The sequence below is a fragment of the Anopheles bellator genome, chromosome 1 (assembly GCF_943735745.2).
Source record: "Anopheles bellator chromosome 1, idAnoBellAS_SP24_06.2, whole genome shotgun sequence".
NCBI lineage: Eukaryota > Metazoa > Arthropoda > Insecta > Diptera > Culicidae > Anopheles > Anopheles bellator.
In genome coordinates, this window is record NC_071285.1 from 30,142,779 (window position 1) to 30,163,134 (window position 20,356).

General features: G+C 50.6%; 5 protein-coding genes across 5 annotated transcripts; all 5 read left to right on the forward strand.

The window, feature by feature from the left end:
- Window positions 1–1,792: 1,792 nt before the first annotated feature.
- Window positions 1,793–11,477, forward strand: LOC131215406 (uncharacterized). The gene is made up of 7 exons (XM_058209795.1): window positions 1,793–4,671; window positions 5,325–5,610; window positions 5,699–7,523; window positions 7,629–10,503; window positions 10,584–10,707; window positions 10,830–11,009; window positions 11,092–11,477. Exons 1-7 carry the CDS (start codon window positions 1,793–1,795, stop codon window positions 11,359–11,361), a joined length of 8,439 nt encoding a protein of 2,812 aa, XP_058065778.1. The 3' UTR covers window positions 11,362–11,477.
- Window positions 11,478–11,938: 461 nt separating this feature from the next.
- LOC131205671 (splicing factor 1-like) lies at window positions 11,939–14,344 on the forward strand. Its single transcript, XM_058197870.1, has one exon. The coding sequence runs from the start codon at window positions 11,939–11,941 to the stop codon at window positions 14,090–14,092; it is 2,154 nt and encodes a 717-aa protein (XP_058053853.1). The 3' UTR covers window positions 14,093–14,344.
- An 848-nt stretch (window positions 14,345–15,192) lies between these two features.
- On the forward strand, window positions 15,193–17,079 carry LOC131205669 (zinc finger protein 691-like). The gene is made up of 3 exons (XM_058197869.1): window positions 15,193–15,414; window positions 15,476–15,736; window positions 15,807–17,079. Exons 1-3 carry the CDS (start codon window positions 15,211–15,213, stop codon window positions 16,905–16,907), a joined length of 1,566 nt encoding a protein of 521 aa, XP_058053852.1. The 5' UTR covers window positions 15,193–15,210; the 3' UTR covers window positions 16,908–17,079.
- Window positions 17,080–18,096: 1,017 nt separating this feature from the next.
- On the forward strand, window positions 18,097–19,043 carry LOC131205678 (troponin C-akin-1 protein-like). The gene has a single exon (XM_058197878.1). It carries the CDS (start codon window positions 18,420–18,422, stop codon window positions 18,903–18,905), a length of 486 nt encoding a protein of 161 aa, XP_058053861.1. The 5' UTR covers window positions 18,097–18,419; the 3' UTR covers window positions 18,906–19,043.
- A 300-nt stretch (window positions 19,044–19,343) lies between these two features.
- Window positions 19,344–20,104, forward strand: LOC131205677 (putative gamma-glutamylcyclotransferase CG2811). The gene has a single exon (XM_058197877.1). The coding sequence runs from the start codon at window positions 19,406–19,408 to the stop codon at window positions 19,892–19,894; it is 489 nt and encodes a 162-aa protein (XP_058053860.1). The 5' UTR covers window positions 19,344–19,405; the 3' UTR covers window positions 19,895–20,104.
- The last annotated feature ends 252 nt before the right edge of the window (window positions 20,105–20,356 follow it).

Sequence of the window (20,356 nt, forward strand, 5' to 3'; positions counted from 1 at the left end):
GAATGAACGTAAAAGCTCCCCTTGCCTTTCCAAAGACGAATGGTAAAACATGAGAGAGGTTTTGGTACGACCGATTTGGAATCACAAATTTACTTTGCAATCGATGTAGACCCGCCGATCGTAACAATACTCGCAATCGACGGATTGGAAGTTTCTCAATTGAAAATTATTTCTACCATCCGACTGCTCGAAAGAGGAACAATTGAGGGTATTCGCGGCACGGGAAAGGTTGTAACCTTTATTCCGGTGTGCATTGGAACGGTATGTTGCCCCTTTTTTTTTCGATAGTTCCCGCTGCCTCGCGCTCGAGAATGACAGCCATCTTATCTTCCTTTTTTGTTTACGTTCATTCAGCCACTTTTCACACAACTCGCCCCGTCGACGGTGCAGCGTAATTTTACTGGTATCATGGTAAGCCGTTGTCCGTCTCGTCGTTCACTGGCTTGGATCACTAAGTTTCATGTTGAAGAATAATGCAGTTTCGAATTGTTGCGAGACACCACCGGATTTCAGTCCGCTTGCTCCAAACGGCCCTACTGCCTTGCAATATCGCTGACAGATGTGGGCGCGCGTGCGTGTGTTTCTGCTGTGTAGATGGTATTTGTTTGCCTTGGATGTGTCGGCTCTGCTCTGATGTCTGCTTAACAATGGTCTGACTGGTGGCGCTCTCCAGCAGGGAGGCCACGGTGCCGGACAGTGCCTACTTTAATTAGAATCGATTCAAATTATCGTCGCCATACCCCATGGTTGGTGTGCTCGCGTGTATGTATGTGTTGCGTGGTTTTGAGGTTACCATGGTAAGACCGAAAAATGATAGGCAAGAATGTTGTTAAAATCGTATCACTTTTGTTGACGAAACAAATCGAACCCGAATTAGAACGGTGTGGCAATTAATTAATCTTTGCCTACGGAAAGGGTTACTTTTTCGGATCAGCTGTCGCTGTCATGATTACTCACTTCACATGCCTGGGCGTGTTTTGCCTCTGTATTGCCTATTACGACGTGACGATGATCCTGCCAGCATTTTTGCTCCCTGGTCGCCATTTTGAATTTGACCATCCGTTAAAGTACAGCTCGCACACAACGAAAGAGGTTAGGTTACGCGAAATGTGCTTAAGTTTCCTCTCTATCAAATGACGACGTGCAAAAAAGAGGTGACATGAGCTCATAGAAAGGCCAGTTAAAACATGTAAGACCGAAGTAAGCAATTCATCCTAACATGTATATGAGGTTTTTCTACAGCTTAAGTATAATCATAGTAGGCTAATCGCAAACGAAAAACGCTGAAGAAGTGATGTCTTTTCAGTTCTTTCATCGATTGTGATTTGAAGGTTACGTCAAGTTACGCCACATGGGTTGGCAAGAAAGGAAAAAAGTACCACCCAGTAATTTGATCTCATTTTCTTTTCCGTTTAGATCTCGTTTTACTATACACCACGAACTATGATCAGGTCGTGAGCCACCACCTTTTCTGACTGGATGTACGCCGGAAGTGTGAGATGATTTGTCGGTTCTGATCACGAAAAATAGAGGCCCGGGCGGAACTTCTCTGTTACGTGTTAAACGGCAAAAGATGAAAATTGCGCTTGGACAGGAGCAGCAACCAACATACGCAGATTGCACTAGTTACTATTGCTATCGTCGTCAACGTTGTTCACCTAATCATCGCGCAGCCATCGGCCACTCTCGTCGGGTTAGTTCCAACGGGATCGAACGTCTTCCGTACGAGGCTGGCGGTGAAACTTATTCTCATCATCGACCCGCAGCTAGCAGCTTGCGGGTTTGTCGTTTAATGCATAAACAGCTTGTGACCCCGTCGTCACGCGACAAGCTGTTGCAAACGAGCCTACGAAAGAAGAACCATTTCCTGGGGCTCGGTAACCGTAACGGACAGGGACCGCGACACGTCGTTCGCCGTACTTTGCAGGACTATTTTCCGAAACGTTTGGCAAAGTCTAGGCTAGAGACGAACAGCAAGTTTAGGAAGCTGACGGAAAAAGTTGTTGCTGATTTTGACGGAAACGACCCTATTCGCATAGTATCGGGGGAACGAGAAACTTGTGGTCAAGCTTCGGAAACATCGTCGATTAGTGTGAAAGTAGAAGTGTCTCCACCGCAAGTTGGTGAGGTGGTTAAAAGTGAGGTCTGTGACGAGGAAGACGGCTTACTGGTCAAGCAGGAGTCTGTGGATCAGGAAGATTTAATAGGAAACTTTAAACAAGACTTCCGAGAGTACTGTTCCGTGCGGTGGAGGTTTCAAATTGTGCTCTCGATGCTGCAGGAACGTTTGGAAGAGTTGGAAAACGGTAATGAAAGTTCTATCGGTAACGACAGTGCAGGTGGAGACGACCTAGTAGAAGAAAGCCAGGAGGGCATGTCGTCGGTCAATCAAGCATCAAATCGTACGGTGGAAAGTGCTACTGTGGATCGTACGCCGAGCCCCTCCAGTGTGCCAACGGAAGAAGGCGAAGTATCTGCCGGCCTCCTCGATGAAGGGAGTTCGGAGCCTGATAAGGAAAATTATGCACCACCATCCCAAGATGAGGAACATGCGACGAATTCGTCAACGCTGGTAAAAGTTACTTCGGCTTCGAATCCAGAGGAAAACCTGCTCGTCAAGCAGCCGGGCTACAGTCTGCTTGAATCGTCCAAATCGGAGATTCTCGAACCGACGTATACTTGCGATATCGAGCTGGAACCATTGGAAGGCCGCAAAGCATCGTTTGTCGATTCCCTGCTTAACAAGTTTAACCTCGAACCACCGGTAATGCCGCCGGTAAACAGTTCCAGTGGTCCCGATGGTGGCGACGCTGCCGATGGACACTCACCACAGCAGCAACGTCGCTGCTTGCGTGATCGCACCAAAATAGCGGCTCGGCCACGATACATAGAAATACCAGAGGAACCGCGTCGGGTGCGCGTATCCAAGGTATTCGGAAAGCTGCACAAGACTATCAATCTGGACGAGCTCGACAGTACAAACTCGAATTCGTCGACCGAGTTCTATGGTTTCGACGAGGGCGAAGTGGTGAAGCTGGACAAACCCAGCCTGCCGGGCCTGTTGCCGACACCGATCGTCAAAAAATCGCAGCCATACGCACCATTCTTGGCGTACGGCACCAGCATTGCAGATGCACTTTCCGGGTGCGATGATGGGGCCTCGACTAGCTTCTCCAGTAGCAAGTCGACCGTCAGCGACGGCACCGGCAACAACGAGTTGTTCCGTGAGGAGGGCCTAATAGAGTTCGGGTCCTTGCCTCCTCGACTCGAGTGTCCTCGTCGTCCAAACGATATGGTGCGCCCGCGTACCGTGGCCCAGAAGCGCATTCTGCTGCAGAAGGAAAACGACGTACGGTACTTGATCATCGACAATGAGTCGAAAATTTTCCACTTCCTGGAGAAACGCAGCAAAAACATTGACGCAGAGCTCGATATCTGTCGCATGAAGCAGCTTCAGGACCAACAAATACCGTTCACTCGCGATACTTGGCGTGCACTAGCGTGGCTGCGGACGCTGAAGGGTCTTTACTACTTTCAAACGCACACCATCGACGGTCGGACGGTCAAGCTGACGGGGTGTGCTGGCAATCACTCCAGCAAAAGGTTGACCAGAAAAAATGTCTTTTCGTCCGCAGTCAACGCATCGGGAGGACGAAAGATTCACTATATTACCCATTGCCGATGTCCAGAGTATCCGGATGGGGTGGACTTGGATTTATCGGCCATCGAACCGCCTGCGTCTGAGGAAGAGCAATGGGTTGCGAAACCGAGACCGAAGCTTCTACCCAGCGATGCCTGGGTGCGATCGGCCGACTATCGGCAGCAGCCCTCCTTTTCGGGCACCAAACCAGGGCCGCTCTCATCGAAACGAATATCCCATGCGGCCTACGAAGACGATCCGTATCTGGGACCATTGGAGATCTTTCACATGCCCACCGCGGAGCTGGAGGTGTTTCCGAAAATCAACCGCCCGCTCGATGGGTACGTGAAGCCCTTTCTCAAGATGATACTGCCCCACAGCGGCATCACCGAGAATTGGGCTCGATTCGCTGTGTCGACGCTGCGATCCACACGCACGGGTGACGGACCAGACGATGACGAACGGTCTTTCGTGTTCGAGTTGCCATACGCTAACGACGCCCGCAAACTGCTCGTCCGCCGACGACTGATCGCACGACCGGGTGAGGAGCTGACGGTGGCATGTAGAGCAAAGACGGAAGTGAAGGGGGTGACCGATTTGGAGCACTTCGAGCGGGTGCTCGCCGAACGTTTGTCCTTCCGGGAAGCGATCGATCAGGCTTTGGAACGTGGAGAAACGGTTGACGCGGACGAGCGCATCTGTGCGGACATCGTTACTGAGCTTACCAACTCGGTGGCGATTACCGTCGCCGAAGATATGTTTATGGCGCTTGATCCGGATGCCGTAAGTCGAACACCTCAACAGGAGCAACCCGCCAAAACAGCAAAGCCACTTTCGGTAGACACCGATTGCGCAACTGCTACCTCGCATCCGGCGCTACCGCTGTCATCCAGTGCCTCTCCGAGCGCTACCGCTGCGGCTCCATCCGAAGGAACCGAAGGAAAGAGTTGCGAAGGAAAGAGTTCCGAAGGAAAGAGTTCCGAAGGAACAGCGAGCAAAGCGGCCAACGATACAGCGAAACTGAAGCTACTGTAAGTGTCCAGTTCATATGAGCATTATCCATTCTTTCTCGGTATTTCCGATGCTTGTTGTAGGAATTGTCCTCTTGCTCTACCGTCTTATTATTATTTATTAGAACGGGCAGAGCCGTCCAAGCAGCCGTTTAAAGTTGTGCACTGAAGTTGATGCACTATCCGGGTTCGAGCTAACGTATTTCGCTTCGAAACCGATTAATCGGTGAAGGACAGACGGTTGATCTACGGACGAACCAATCCCGAATCGTCTGATTTAAAATGAATTACCTGAATGAAATGTTTCATGCAATTTAATCGTGGTTTTAATGTAGAATTAACATTTTAAAGAGTCCATTCGAACGAGATTTGTTTCACAACGGCCCCGATCTTCTTCACCCTTGCCGAGTGGAGTTATATTATTTCAATATTTTTCTTTCCATAAACACCGCCTTGTAGATTTGAGAAGAGATTTACGTGTTGTATCGTAGATATTAGAGAAACGCTTCGTTCAGTGTTTCGTTCAATGTTTCGTTCAATGTTTGTTTCCTGCGTGCACTAAAAACAAAACCACAACGACATAATGCCACAGTGTCCATAATATCATGCTCCTCGCCAACCTCTCATTGCAGCAGGTATATGATAAATAATACCGTTCCCCCCTTACCCACTAGCCGCGAGATGAAGCGACTGAATGCGACTATCATTGAAAGCCCGAGCCATGCGCCGCCACCGACCGGCAATGCGGCGACTGGCGAATCCCAGCAGCAACCTTGCGACCCCGTGTACTGTGCCCTAGGCTGTATTTGCGATATTCTTGGCCGATCGGAGCAAATCAGCAGTACTTCGAGTGCGATTGCCAGTTCCCTACGCCGTCTTCATTGCAAAGAGGCCCACTGTGTGCTTGGGTGTGTCTGTGGGTACGAGCAGAAATCGGTTAATCACACGCAACAGGTCCAGGTAAGTTGAGCATAATAATGGCGTGATACGCGTCTCACAAAAAACAAGTTCTCGATGCTAAGTTCCTCGCTCTTTCGACACACCGTAGACGCAGGGCGACATGAAGGGCAGCGTTGAAGGCTCGTCCGCACTGACCAGTGCGGATGTGAAGTATCTGCGCGAGAAGGCTACGGCCCGGTTGGCGAAAGTTGAACGCGACTTTGCCCCGACGGTAATCCTGACCGACAACGCCACGGTGCTGGTGCGCAACACGGAGTCGGAAACGCGGCGCCAAAAGAAGAAACCGAAAAAGTACGACGACTACTACAACGAGAACAGCATGCAGATTTTGCTAAAAGGGGGGACGCTCGAGTCGCAGCATTCGACAGAAGCCACTGCCCCACCACCGCTGGAACCGTTACCGCTTAGCGAGCGCATGCGACACGCGCACGTGCTGCTCATGAAACTGCCGGAACTGTCTACTCTCGAACCGTGGTGTATGGTACACGAGTTGTACCGTTGCTATTGTGGAGGAACTGCCACGCATGGAAAATCGTTTTCGTTCTACGAAGAAAACTGTGTTTCGTTACCGGCATCGAAAGGCGTATCGAAAAGCGAAACTTCCACCACTCCAACGATCGCCAGTCGCATGATGAGCAACAAAGTAGTGCAGGATGTGCCCCTAGCTGCCCCTTCCGGTTCGTCCGTGTACGGTGTGCCCCGAAAGCGATTGTATTCGTTTGAGAAAGTTTCGCCAACTGCCGGTGGAGTGGAGTGCGTACCGAACCGAGTCAACGCGTGGATGACCCCCGCCCGGCCATCTGCCTCCATCGTTACATCGGCACCGGTCTCCGGTCGTGCGTCGTTCCGAAAACGGGACAGCTCCGAAGAGTCATACAAGCCGGTTTCGGAGTGGAAGCAACCGAAACGCAAGTTCAAAGCAGCCGACGATGCTGGCGGTGCTGCTGTCAGCGGTGCCATCGCCTATCGGCGCAATTCGACGATCGCGAAGCGACGCTTTTCGATGGCTGTCACGGGAGGAAACTTGGATCGGGCTGCCGATCCAACACAAGCAGCGATAGCTGGTAGCAGTACAAAGGTAGCCCGGTGGTCTGACCCACAAACGCGCTTTGATGCGGGGGCATCCGTTTCCGATGCGCAGTATAAGATAATTCCCCGGTCCACTCCGAAGAGTACCGGAATTTCCAACATCGTGCTAAAACGCATCCCACCGGTACCCGATGCGGCACAGGTAAATAGGAATATTGCGAAGTCCGTCAAGACGTCGCTGCCACCACCGAAAACGAAGGTGGTACTACCGGAGATGCACGCGAGCGTGGTGATATCTGATTCGTCTGACGAATCGTCACCAGAGTGCGAGCCCTCAAGCCGTGTGCTAGTGAGTCGAGAGAAGATGAGGGGCCCAAACACTGATGGGGCTCACGTCAGTACCGCTGTTACGAAAGTGCTAACGGTGCACGGACTAAAGCAGCTGATACACCGGGAACACCAACACGGAACACCCGTCCCTGCTGGCAAAAATCGAATCCAGTACGTCCATTTGGTGGACAGTCACGAGAACGTGCAAAATCACGAAAAGTACCGGATACTTCTGGATAAATCGAAGCGACTGATCGTTTGCGGCGATAACAAATCGTTTGTGCATGCCCGCGTGAGTAGCCGCAAGGATGTGTTGCAGCGCCTGGCGCCCTATCCCCAGGTAATGGTTTACATCGTGCAGATGCTTCCGAACCTGAATGCCGCCTCCACCAGCGTGCGGCACAAGGGCCCTGAAACGATGCGATCGTCGAGTGCTTCTACTTCGCACACACAGCTCAATCGACCGAAGGGCACGGACGGCTCTGGTAGGGTTCAAGGTGATTGTGGGGCATCGATGGCAGCAGGAGCCGATCAGAAAGCTCAGATATCAACAAGTATTTGTGGCCTTGGGCAGCAGCAGCAGCAGCAGCAGCAGCAGCAGGAGCAGCAGGAGCAGCAGGAGCAGCAGCAGCAGCAGCAGCAGCAGCAGCAGCAGCAGCAGCAGCAGCAGCAGCAGGAGCAAAACGATCAGCAAGTCGCTTCCCTAATACGGCACATTAGGACGTTGCTGATGCGTGCAACCCTTCATATCAATATGGTCAAGAGTGGCATACTCCATATGTGTCGCTGGCCGGCCCTGCTGAACGCGTTCACGCTTGGTCAGGCCGATGTGCTGGACGTGACGTTTGCCAGTGGCGAAAGGCAAACCGTCATCACGACCGATCATTCGGCCGATATGCTGTTCCACCAGTATGTGCAGAGCAGTTTCAGCGCAAGGCGTTCACGTTTTGTCGCACGGTCTGCCGCAGAACCGCTACCACCCGAACAGCGGCGACGGTCGCTACTGATGGAACTTATCCTCACGCAGGCGGATTCCGTCCGCATGAGCAAGGATCTCGGGCTCATTCTTTACGGTGGCGAACATTGTTGGTTGTTTTGCGGATTTTTCGATATGAAAGGCAACGGTACAGCTTCAAAGACGTCGGATAATAATCGACCGCAAGCAAAACCGCCGGTGGTATGTTCCTTCGCAAAGAGCAGTTCGTCGAAGCCCGAAGTCAACATGATTACCGAACAGTCGTTGTCCAAAGCGTTTTTGAATTCTGGTCGCACAAATTTACACATCATAAACGCAGCTACGGTGCCGAAGTCAACGGCATCGGCCCCAGCGTCTGCCGATTCAGAGCCGAGGATCAAATGCCGTTGGTTGAAGCTTACCATAGCGAATGATTTCAGCGACATGTTCATCCCATCCTGGAAGTGTAGCGTTTCGTTCTCCCAAATAAGGAACGCGATCGATGTCGCCAACAGTAAGCGCACTGTGTTCTGTCTGAAGTGTACAAACCATTCGTCCGAGATTAACATGTCGTCGCCACGCATCTACGCCGTGCCGTACCAGAGCTGCACTGTCTTCATGGGGCCATACCCATTGTGGCAGAAAACGATCGATATCAAACTGTGTCAGTCGGTCGATGGGGTGATGTACACGCGCGAAGAGTACGAGCGACGGAATGGAGTCATCTGCGATAAAAGGTATCGTACGGCGGGTCGGTGGATTGAGATGAAGGTGAATGCGATCGAGAACCTACAGCGAGGGCTCGACCGCTCAAAGGTCGATCGAAATCCGCTGAATAAGGTGAGGGGTTCAAAGTCATCTGTCGTCAAAACAGCGCCAGCACAACCGCCACCAGCACCACCGGCACCACCACCACCACCACCAACACCAACATCAACATCAACATCAACAGCACCCGCCAAGCCGATCATAAGTTCGGTAGCCAACAATCGATCACTTTTGAAACGCAGCTTTACCAATGGGCCCTCCTCCGCCACTTGCAATGGTGGGGTTAACGAAAACGAGACAAACAGCAGCGTAAGCATTGTTGCCAATTGCAAAGACGGTAGCAGCAGCAGCAACAAGGACTCGATTGTGATCCTAGAAAACGAAGACAACAACGTAGAGAAGGCAGGTCCGACCAGTACGAATCCGCCGACAGCATCCACCGCTGTCAGTAGTGTGGACGACGGGGAGGAAGGAATACAGAATGGCAAACGTAAACGATTATCGTCGGTGATCAGCGCGGAGCTGTCCGACGATGGAGCTGACCGTTTGTTGAAGCTGTTGGAAAAAACGATGCAACAAACGCGGCAGGAGAAGCAGAAACTGGAGTTGATGATAAAGTCCAGCCAAGCGAAGGGGGAAACTGCGCAATTATTTGCTGCTCCTTTGGTGGACCCCAAACGTAAGACGAGCGGGAGCGAGGAACAGACCGTTCCTTCTGCGTTGCGCCAACAACGTCGCCTCAGCCTGCGGCCCTCGGTCGATGGACGCTTAGAAACGACTCCTCGACCAGCTACATCCGATATCGTACCGAGTGGTCTGCAAAGAAACGCACAGTGTAGGATTTCGTTGCCAAATCCTGTACCAATGACTAAAACGTCGGTGAAGCTACCGGTGGAACAGGCCAATGTGCCAAAAACAGATGGCCACGCTAAATCGCATATCGTATCCCCACCTAATGGGGCTACGGCCAAAACGGGGGATGTTGGTTCCGGTGGTCTGAAGGTTCGTTCGATGGAGAGCCTTCGCATTCGCCCCGCGGAATCTGTTGTCTCTGTTTCGAATGCAACTGGTGCGAAAGATCACGGTGAGGTAGTCTGTCTGGATGATGACGATGACGGTGATGATGACAATGGCACACCGATTGGCGATGTTCCGGCAAACGGAATTCGAAACACACCGGGCGTCGGGGGTATCGGTAAAGGCAACAGGCCACAGATGGTTTTGAGTCAACAACAGGCCGCACTTATCGCCAGTAAGCTAAACCTGAAATCTGGTGGCGATCAACAACTGGGATTCAAATTCAATCCCACGAACGGTGTGGTGGCGATGAAACGATCGCTTATCCAAAGTATCACCCAATCAAGCGAACAGCTGCTTGGTGCTGCAGGCGGGAAACATGCGGAAGGTCCGAGAGGTGCCACCGCAACGCCTTTCACCGCGGCTTCGCTTGCGGCCCTCCGGAGGCAAAGCATAGCAGTGTGTACCTCGACGCCTACCACCTCAGCCTCGACAGTTCTCCTAACGCACCCACCCACTTTCGGCGCTCCAAAGGAGACGACGCCTCGAAGCAGTGAAGCTGATCAAAGCTTTGCTTCGGGACTGGTCTGCTTAACGGAGGACCAGGAGGCACGGCTGTTGTCGAAACGACACGTAAAAGGTGTGCTAAAGTCAAACATTCCCAACCTCGGCCTGGTGGAGGTAGTTCGGATGAGGAACCATGCAGACATTATCATCCGAATGAGGGAGCTGACGGCCCAGAAACAATACGTAAGCGTACCGACGTTTGCATCTGCCACCATCCTGCTGAATGAGTGAGTGATTAATCCACCGGCCACGGAATGTTAGGTTTTGCTAAAACAAAAATGATCTTTTCGCCATATCTCCCCTCCAGGTTCATCCAAAAAAATACCTACACGCTCATGCCTTTCTCGCTCCACATCAAGTGGATATTCGAAGAACGTTCGACGCCACTGCCGCCTCAGGAAAAGTTAACCAGTATTATAAACCGGCGCAGTGTAAGTGTTCTGCACTACTCCGAATACAACGGTTCCAGATACGCTCATCTCGATTTGCGTATTACGCACGCCACCATTTGTCTAATGTGGTACTATAACACCTTCTGTCTTTCGAGATACAGGTGGTGACGTCGCAAGGAATTGTGGATCTTTCGAAACCGGACCTGTTGCAAGGGCTTCAGACGATGATGCCGGAAGCGTACGATGATCTCATGCTGAGAAGGCTCGCAATGCTATGTTATCCGAAAGAATTGTACGAAAAGCACAAATGTTACGATAATGAGGAAAAAATCTTCACACGGGTATATATATTTTCTGAGACCCTGGGAAAATAGGTTAACCAAACATGTCTAAGAAACCCAATGTTCCATTCCTCGTAAATAGGCTACAGAAGTCATCAGCACCTTAAAGCAGTCGACCCAAGCGAAGGAACAAGAGCTGTGCTTCTACAAAAAGATGCTGAAAAAGAACGAAGAAAAGTTCAAGCGTTTGCAGGAGCCTCGAGCACCCCAGCAGCAAAGGCGCGAAAGTGTAGCGACATACGGCAATCGGTCAGCAGATGGAGGCAATGGGAATACCACGGTCACAACTTCAAAGCAAAACCGCAACAATGCCAACCCAGGAGGTGGTGTGATCGTTATTGAGGACGATTAAATACCGCGTGTGGATCTTCGTTCCTTTTTCCTTGTTACGTCGTACATGGAAAAGGGAAGTGCAAATAAAATATGTCAAAGAAATCACCGGTTTTCGCCGGTGGTAAATAAAGCCGAAGCAACCCAAAATCCGTCGTTCATAATGGCTGTCAAATACAAATAGTTGCTTCGTCTCGGCTCTGCGTTATACAAAGAGCATAGTCACATATTTATTAACAAAAGTTTCTGCAGCTTCCGGTGCACGGCCCGCTTTGACGCGCTCTCCGCACGGATCTGGAATCTTGAGTATCCGAAGTTGTGTCTTTTTCGCGGCGTAACACTCAAACCGACGACAACCAGGATTGCTCCACTGCGTCATTACGAGGTGCTCAATTGGTAATTATGACTGTAGGCATTTTTTACTAAGAAAATTAAAACCGTCAACTTTGAAATTGCAAACAAAACAACAATCGCTCCAGTTGACATATGTCAATTTTGACAGCCTCTGAGCGCCGCAAAAAAACATGGGAAAACATGGCTGCCTGGTTGTCAAATTTGCTGTGGTTGGGTTTGTTGGTTTGTTTAGTTTGTGAAAAACGATGAGATCAAAAGATCGCAACCGGGATCGCGAGGCTGGAAAGTCGCGTGGCAGAAGCCGTGAGAAGGATCGTGAAAAACGAAGTGAGCGTGAAACGAAAGACCGCAACAATGGCGGTGCTAAGGAACGGCACCGGAGCACCGAACGGAGTCGCGAAGGACGACGCAGCAGCAAGGAACGTTACCGACGCCACAGTCGAACACGTGAGGACAGCCGCGATCAGGAACACCGTCGCCGTGAGCATCGGGAGCGCAAAAGCAGGAGCCGCAGTCGCGACCGAAAGCATCGTGGTCATGAAAAGGAACGTCGACGGTCCAGGGAGCATCATGACAGTGACTCGAACCGTATGGAGGAGCTGCCGGGCTCCGACTTGAGAGAATATGAGTTCAGGGGTATGGAGTACACACAGAGTGTGCTCGATTCAATCTTTTCGACGGCAGCTACGTCGGATAATTACGCCCAATTGCTGAACACTTATAGCCAGCAGCAACAAATTCAACAGCAACAGCAGCAGATACAGGAACAGCAGGCACTCCTAGAGCAGCATAACGACAATAGCTGTTCATCGATCGGATCCAGAGCAGAAATGTACGGTGGACTGGGAACTAATGGTCACAGCAGCGGAGGAGAAGGCGAGCGCAAGCGGCGCAAAAAGTCACGTTGGGCCGGTGGGGACCAAGAAAAGACCTTCATCCCTGGAATGCCCACCATCATACCAGCAACATTGACACCCAACCAGCAGGAGGCATATTTGGTGCAAATCCAGATCGAAGAAATCAGCCGCAAGCTACGGACGGGCGATCTAATGATACCGCAGAATCCAGAAGAAAGATCTCCATCCCCAGAACCGATATACAGCAGCGATGGTAAGCGGTTGAATACGCGCGAGTTTCGCACTCGCAAAAAGCTGGAAGAGCAGCGCCACCACCTCATCCAGCGCATGCAATCGATCAACCCAGACTTCAAGCCCCCGTCCGACTATAAGCCACCGGTGGTTCGAGTCAGTGACAAGGTGCTGATACCGCAGGAGGAGCATCCGGACATCAACTTCGTCGGGTTGCTGATTGGTCCGCGTGGCAACACGCTGAAGGCAATGGAAAAAGACACGGGTGCGAAAATCATTATCCGCGGCAAAGGTTCGGTGAAGGAGGGTAAGGTGGGCCGAAAAGACGGGCAGCCATTGCCGGGCGAGGATGAACCGCTTCACGCATTCATAACAGCCAGTAACCCGGAGGCGGTGAAGCAAGCGGTCGATCGTATCAAGGACGTAATCCGGCAGGGTATTGAACTACCTGAGGGTCATAACGATCTGCGCCGCACGCAGTTGCGTGAGTTGGCGCAGCTCAATGGGACACTACGTGAGACGGATGGGCAGCGTTGTAACAACTGTGGCTCAAACGAGCACAAAAGCTGGCTGTGCCCGGATAAGCCGAACATTACTAACAACATTGTGTGCTCGGCATGCGGTGGCACCGGGCATATTGCTCGCGACTGCCGTAGCAAGCGCCCGGGACACGGTGAACCGCAAGCCTCTGGTAATCAGCCCGCAACAAAGATCGACGAAGAATACATGAGTCTGATGGCAGAACTGGGAGAAGCGCCTCCACACGACAGTCGTGGACATGGCGGCGGCGGTGGAGGTCGTGGTTCGTACAATTTGTTCGAATCGCGTTCGGTCCCACGCCCGCTTATGGGAAGCTCACACCATGGCTCTTCTCTGCTCGGCAGCGGCTCGGGAAAAGGTGGCGGCGGGGGACACAGCGCCAATGGTATGTGGTCTCATAGTGCGAAAATGTCTCCGTCGACGCTGACTGCCTCCTTGCCAGCACCGCCTCTTCCGCCGCCGTCTGGCGCGGTTCCTTCTTTGATGCAATGGCCGATATCGGATGACCGATCCGCACCAACTGCTGACACTTCATCCTACGGGCAGTCACCGGCCAGAGTTTCGAGCCGTTCATACGCCGCATATGGGACGGCTGCTTCAACATCCGGTGGCGCTGTTGCTAGCTGGGCCCCGGACGCTGGTGTCAGCGGAGTTGGGGGGTCATGGCTCGGTTCGGTCTGGCCACAAGCTTCCGACGCAAATGTAGCCCCTCCACCGCCGTCTACTGCTCCGTCTCCCATCTTTGTTCCGCCTCCTCCACCACCGTGTTAAATCCACTGGAAGAGGGGCGTCTAGGCTGGGCTAGGCTGGTGGATGCTGGAAGCCTCTTTATGGGTTAACTTCCCTTTATTATATCAAAGCTAAATATTTTCTTGAAGCTCGTCCGTAGATCATGCGTCTCCGTTGCACCGATTTGTAATTTTCTGTGAAAGTGACGTACGTTTGAACCTTGACAGTGCAACAACTCTGTCCGTTTTAAAAGTGAAATAAAAATAATCATAATAAATTTTTGGTAAATCCAGAGTTGCATGTACGGTCTGTTGTAGAGCCAAACGAAACATTTTAGGCTATGAAGCGTATTGTAAATACTTCTCCATTGGTATTGTTCAATGGATCGTTGCAAATCGAATGACACTCAGATAACGATACCAATGGCCCTAGTATGTTAGTGTTAGGTAGCGGAGCGGATTGAAAAAAAAACAAGAAACTTAATAACCCTTTTTTACAGTATTTCGCCAATGTTTAAACTTTATTCTTATTTCATTAAGACAATGAAAATGAGCACAATTGTAATTTAAAATTGACAAATAAATAAATACTAAGTACAGTATGAAGTATGATACCCCCTCAGCATGAGGAAAAGCAGTGCCGTTTTTGTTCGGGATGCTTGCGGGCTCAGAGCGCCTATCCGCAGCAGATTCAGCAGCAGCAGAAGCCGTGCAGTGCATCCAGTTCGGCGCAGAGGGGAAAAATGGTCCTCGAAAGACTGTTCAATTTTGTTAAATTCATCTGCCATGAAAACAATCGGATCCTTTAATTTCCGATAGTTTGTTTACGAATTGTCAAATGCCTTTAGGTCTATTAAAGTTCGCTCACTACTTCCTTAGCAACGAAGGAGCAAATTGTGCTCTCACGTTTAAATTTGCTCAGTTCGTTAGCCCGAGAAAGGGTTTCTTTGATGAGCTGTGAGTTGGTTCTTCGTAAAACGATCATTAGCGTAGGAAATGTACACGACAAGCACGCAAAACACATACGTTTGTGAGGCAGTAAACAACAGGTTACTATAAACGCACAAAAGTAGATGATTGGTATGTTGTTTATGTTTTGAACAGACGTCACCACATCCAGACGCGAAACGAAATCTCGTCGTTGAATCGATCCACTAAAGCATGGCTGAACCGTGTTCCTTCGAGTCAAACGCCGACCCAGCTGATCAAGACGAGCTGCAGTATTGTGTCGCCAATTTCAATCACCTCTGCAGACTATGTCTGTCCAACGATCGGCTTGTGTCCATCTTTTCCAACGTACAGGGTCGAAATGTGTACTATGTCCGGCACTACGTGAAATTTGCACTAGATCTGCTAGCTATCAAGGTAAGCGGAAGGTGACGGAACCCAAGACTTCCGTTCAATTCTCTCTGTCGAATACTCTCAGATCAACAAGCACGATACCATGCCAAACTTTCTCTGCGAGCGCTGTGAACGCAACCTCTACATCATCGCAAAGTTTAAAAAGAAATGTGACGATTCGTTACGTATTCTACGCTGTGTGAGCGGCAGCATCAAAGCAGCCAACAAGGTAGAGGATTCCATGGTTACGGATACTACCGGTCGGAATAGGCAGAGGAAACGGAAATACATGAAGACCAAATCACCGGCAGCGCAACAACAGGAGTATATTGACATTTTACAAAAGGTAAGAGAAAAAAACATCAGTGGAGGGAATGAGGAATCGGAATTAGGCATGCAAAAAATTATCGTTTTAGTTACCTCAAGGGATAAACGTGGCAAAAATAAAAAAGGACTCAACCATCGATGTCGTGAAGGAAGACAAAAAGAACAATCAGGCATCCAATGAACCAGCCTGTAATAAACAGTTCCACAGCTCTATAGAAGTGCACGTGTTGAAGGAGGAAGTTCTGCCGGAAAGCGAAGAGCAACAGGAGCAGCACCTTATCGAAAGGCCTTTCGATGACCTTGGCGATAGTGATTTGGGCGAATTCGAACAGGATGATAACTGGGTTCCTATGGTACCCGGTGACACGGGGACCTATCGTCAGGAATCCAGTGCCTACCACGAAGATCAAACGATAGCACTCGAAGAAGAAGAGGTAGTAGAACGCGACTATGAAGAAGTCAAACTTGAATGGGAACAATGTGAGCCAACGCGAAAGTACAGTACCCGCCGGACCACCCGAGAGCGGGAAGAGGCGGAAGGCGTGAAGGCATCAAAAGCAAAGATCGTCTGTTCGGTGTGTGGGTCAATGGTGAACAACATCAAAACGCACATGGCCATCCACAGTGAGGTGCGACCACATCAGTGCGAGCAGTGCCCGAAAAGTTTCACGTCGCGTCACAAACTACAATCGCACACGAACAGCGTGCACTTGCGGAGGCGCGACTTTAAGTGTGAGGTGTGTGGAAAGGCGTTCCTGGAGAAGAACAATCTGAAGGGCCACTTGCGTATCCACATTGGTGAACGGAAATACCGTTGCGACCTGTGTCCGAAGACGTTTCTGTTCGCAGGAACGCTCCGATGCCACAAGCTGACACATACCCAAGAGAAAACGCACGCCTGTCAGGTCTGCGGGAAGCTGTTCCTGATGCGTACCACGCTCAACAAGCATCTACGCGTGCACAATGATGAGCGGCCGCACCGGTGCGATGTTTGTGATAAACGATTTCGTACGGCCACGCACAAGGTCGTGCACATGCGAACCCACACCGGCGAGAAACCCCTGGTATGTCGAATCTGTGGGATGGGGTTTGCCCAGCACAAGGCTCGTAGTGTGCACATGAAAACGAAACACCTCGACCAGCTGATGGCACTGAATTTGATCGACGAGAAGGGCCACTTAAAGGTTTAGGAAATTTTTTAAAAGTCTTAGGTTTAACATAGATCTCCTCAAGTAGTGTTACAAAGCTGCACGCACAAAGCGGAGACGATGTCACATAATGCAAACACCAAAATAGCAAGCACTAATTACTGATTACCTGAAATTGATACTTTTTTATGATGACTTGATCCATGTTGGATGCTTTGTCAATACTCGCTGAGTAAAAGTGTTTGGCCACTAAAGAAACAACACGAAAAAAGTGTTGATTTGGAAAACATATTGTGGAAAATATAAACATTTTGCAAACAAATCAAAAACGATACTATGGTAAAAAGGTGATCATCAAAAGTCGGCCTTCAGCCAACTGAGATGAGAGGAACCTTTTTCCCTTTTATACACTAAAAAGCCACCACGCGAAGCATTTCTGAATGAATGACAAAGTAAATAAAAAACCATTAATGTTAAAACAAGATTAATGTAATGTAAAACAAAATATGTTGTAGCTTTAAGCTATTTTGTTATTTCAAACGATTGAACGGATGCAAAATCACTGACCATGAGGTGGCATTTACATTCCTAGCGGACCATTGACCCGTCTAGGTCGCAGTTGCATCTGCAGGAGAAAAAAGTTCACAGCGACCTAAAGGTAAACCGGAGAACAACATGCGATTCTTGTTTGCGCATTCACGGCAGAGCCCAAGTTCTTGTGCTTATTTTACGCAGTTAGATTTACACTGTCCTTGGTGCGTGAGATGCCAACGGGGAGAGCGAATTTCATGTTTGCTATGTATTCTACCAACATTTGTGATTCAGACTTAAAACAAAACAAAACTATTAACTAAACCCCGTCTTACGGTACATAACATTTGAAACGATTCCATAAAGTTATCCGATCCAAGTAACCTTATCCACAACCCAAACACCAACAGCATTGCATTGAGTCATTAAGTAGGCCGACGGATTTGCTCTCGATAAATGCTAATGCGCTGCGCTCTTGCAGCAGCAAATGACCTCGGCTTATGGAGAGCCACCTTTCGGTCATTCGGTTAAACCTGATAATCAGCGTCGCATCTGGCCGTGGCCGGTTGCGAGCCGGGCTCCGATAGTGCATGGAGTCGTAAAAACGTAAAGCAAATAAAAAGCGCCGGCACTAACGCACACCACCACGGGCTGTCAACCAGGGTGCGCGAGGACAGCCACATACATACGCTGCCCACATACAGAGCGAACCGGTTTGTAAGAAGGAAGAGCCAAAAACCGTCTTGTGGCTCCTCTCAGTTCCGCGCAGTGGTTCGTCTGCTTAGCAAGGATCACGCGGATCTGTGTTTTAAGAAATCGGCACGCGGCTTACACTTCAAAAGTGATCATCTATACATTTAGTACCTATCCAGCATATCTGGTGGCCATCGATTACCTCAGCCTCTGCTGCACCCGTGCGGACCGACGGAAACGCCCCTTCCTAGTCTTATCGCAGCGCATTTACTCTACGTGGCCGCTTTGGTGCAGTGCATTCACGGATCTCGAGAGAAACCCAACAGCGCCATGGCCCAAAAAGTGTTGCGCCGCGTCTTTGTGTACGGGACGCTGAAGCGCGGTGAGCCAAACCACCATCTGCTGGCCAACGCTGACAACGGGTATGCCAAGTTCATCTGCAAGGGCTCGACGAACCGGCGCTTTCCGTTGGTGATCGCCACCCGGTACAACATTCCGTTTCTGCTGGACAAACCCGGCACCGGCAGTTACATAACGGGCGAAATCTATGAACTGGACGAGCCGCTGTTCCAGCAGTTGGACGTGCTGGAGGACTACCGGAAGTTGTACGATCGGCAGATCGAGGACATCAACGTTGGCGTGGAGGAGGGCAGTATTCCGTGCTGGATGTACTTGCTGCGCAACTACCCAGAACGCTTGCTGAAACGGCCCATGCTAACCGAGTACCGCAATACAATCGAGCTGCCCTATTCGCGTCGTCCTCCCGGCAAAGTGAACATTTTTGAGGAACTCCAGAAGGAGCAATCGGTGGCGTAGTGGGCTAAGAGAGGCTCTGCCCAATTGCCATACTTTCGAGGATTGCCGAGTTAATTGAGGGATCGAGGGGAAACGTCGGGGGAGCAAAGTCACGGGGTTGTACTTAGTGTTAAAAAAATAAATACAGCACAGTTTAAGGTAACGAAAAAAACATCATCCTTTTGCTTGGAGGAGAATATTCCGCCGGAGACAGTCGGAAACTCGTCGGTTGGAGAAGAAGAAACGAACCTTCTCTAACGGGGCCGGCTAACTGCCGGTCGTTAGGCTAGCTCCGTATCTGCGCTTGTTGTCGAAGCATCCGTCGCGCACCACGCATTGCATAGATCATAGCAACGCGATAGTGCGCGAATCTCGTACGCTCGCGAACTGATAAGTGTGTGCGAGTGTGTTCGTGCCGTGTCACAATTCCGCATGACAGATTGGCGCTGAACTATCGGATGTGACCGTGGCGAGACTAGGTGAAGGTGATACTCCGGACGGGAGGAGCTGGAGACGAAACCATGTCCCTGCCGCCGTTGCGACGCGTTTTCGTCTACGGTACCCTGAAGCGGGGCGAACCGAATCATCACTGGTTGACGAGTGTGGCCAACGGTGAAGCAAGCTTTGTCGGCCGCGGCACCACGGTCGCCCGCTATCCACTCGTGATAGGTTCCCGGTACAACATTCCGTTCCTGCTGGACGTAGCGGGACAGGGACATAATGTAAGGGGCGAAATCTACACCATCGACGATCGGATGCTGTCGCGACTGGACGTGCTAGAGGACTACCCGCGGCTGTACGAACGGAGGCCGGAAGAGATTCGCCAAGAGGCGGACGGCGTGGTAATAACGTGCTGGATCTATCTACTTCAACGTTTTCCCGAGCGTCTACTCGAAGGGACGGAGCTGCTGGAAGAGTACCGAAACAATGCCCACCGGCCGTACACGGAATCGGATGATGATAACGTTTTTGCTGAGCACGGGAACGGAGCCGGAAAAGATGGCGTGTAGTAGCCGCAGCCGTCGCCAACAAGCGTGGTCGAGAAAGCGAAAGTAGAACCACTAAAGCACATCTCAAAGTCAAGGTCAAGTGCAGCACGAAGACCCAGGACGAAAATAAAAGAACGCGAGTGTGGTAGTGTTGATTTGTAAACAAATGGATCATAGCCGAGAAGGGAAACTGAGTGGAGGCTCAGGACGTTTGAAAAATATACAGTTGCTGCTGATAGATTGCGTTATTGTTGCTGGAATCTGGCAAACTACGAGCGCAGCACGAAAACGACAAAACGTCCATGCTCGGCGTCTGAATGAGGATGAATTTTTGAATTTCATTTAATGCTAGACAGCCGTCAGCCGCCGTCCTGGGCGGCTGCTAGCAGTTGACAGCTGCGCGTCAAGTCTGAGCTGTGCGTGAGTCAAATGACAGCTGTGGGTTTCTGAGAGTAATGTTTACTTGTTTACGTTTACGATTGT

Excerpts from the sequence above, each read along its gene's own strand:
- LOC131215406 (XM_058209795.1), top strand. The coding sequence starts at position 1,793 with ATGCATAAACAGCTTGTGACCCCGTCGTCACGCGACAAGCTGTTGCAA. Across the intron at positions 5,611-5,698 it reads ATCACACGCAACAGGTCCAG|ACGCAGGGCGACATGAAGGG; the intron begins GTAAGTTGAGCA and ends GACACACCGTAG. Across the intron at positions 10,504-10,583 it reads GCCACCATCCTGCTGAATGA|GTTCATCCAAAAAAATACCT; the intron begins GTGAGTGATTAA and ends TCTCCCCTCCAG.
- LOC131205671 (XM_058197870.1), top strand. The coding sequence starts at position 11,939 with ATGAGATCAAAAGATCGCAACCGGGATCGCGAGGCTGGAAAGTCGCGT.
- LOC131205669 (XM_058197869.1), top strand. The coding sequence starts at position 15,211 with ATGGCTGAACCGTGTTCCTTCGAGTCAAACGCCGACCCAGCTGATCAA. Across the intron at positions 15,415-15,475 it reads TAGATCTGCTAGCTATCAAG|ATCAACAAGCACGATACCAT; the intron begins GTAAGCGGAAGG and ends GAATACTCTCAG. Across the intron at positions 15,737-15,806 it reads ATATTGACATTTTACAAAAG|TTACCTCAAGGGATAAACGT; the intron begins GTAAGAGAAAAA and ends TTATCGTTTTAG.
- LOC131205678 (XM_058197878.1), top strand. The coding sequence starts at position 18,420 with ATGGCCCAAAAAGTGTTGCGCCGCGTCTTTGTGTACGGGACGCTGAAG.
- LOC131205677 (XM_058197877.1), top strand. The coding sequence starts at position 19,406 with ATGTCCCTGCCGCCGTTGCGACGCGTTTTCGTCTACGGTACCCTGAAG.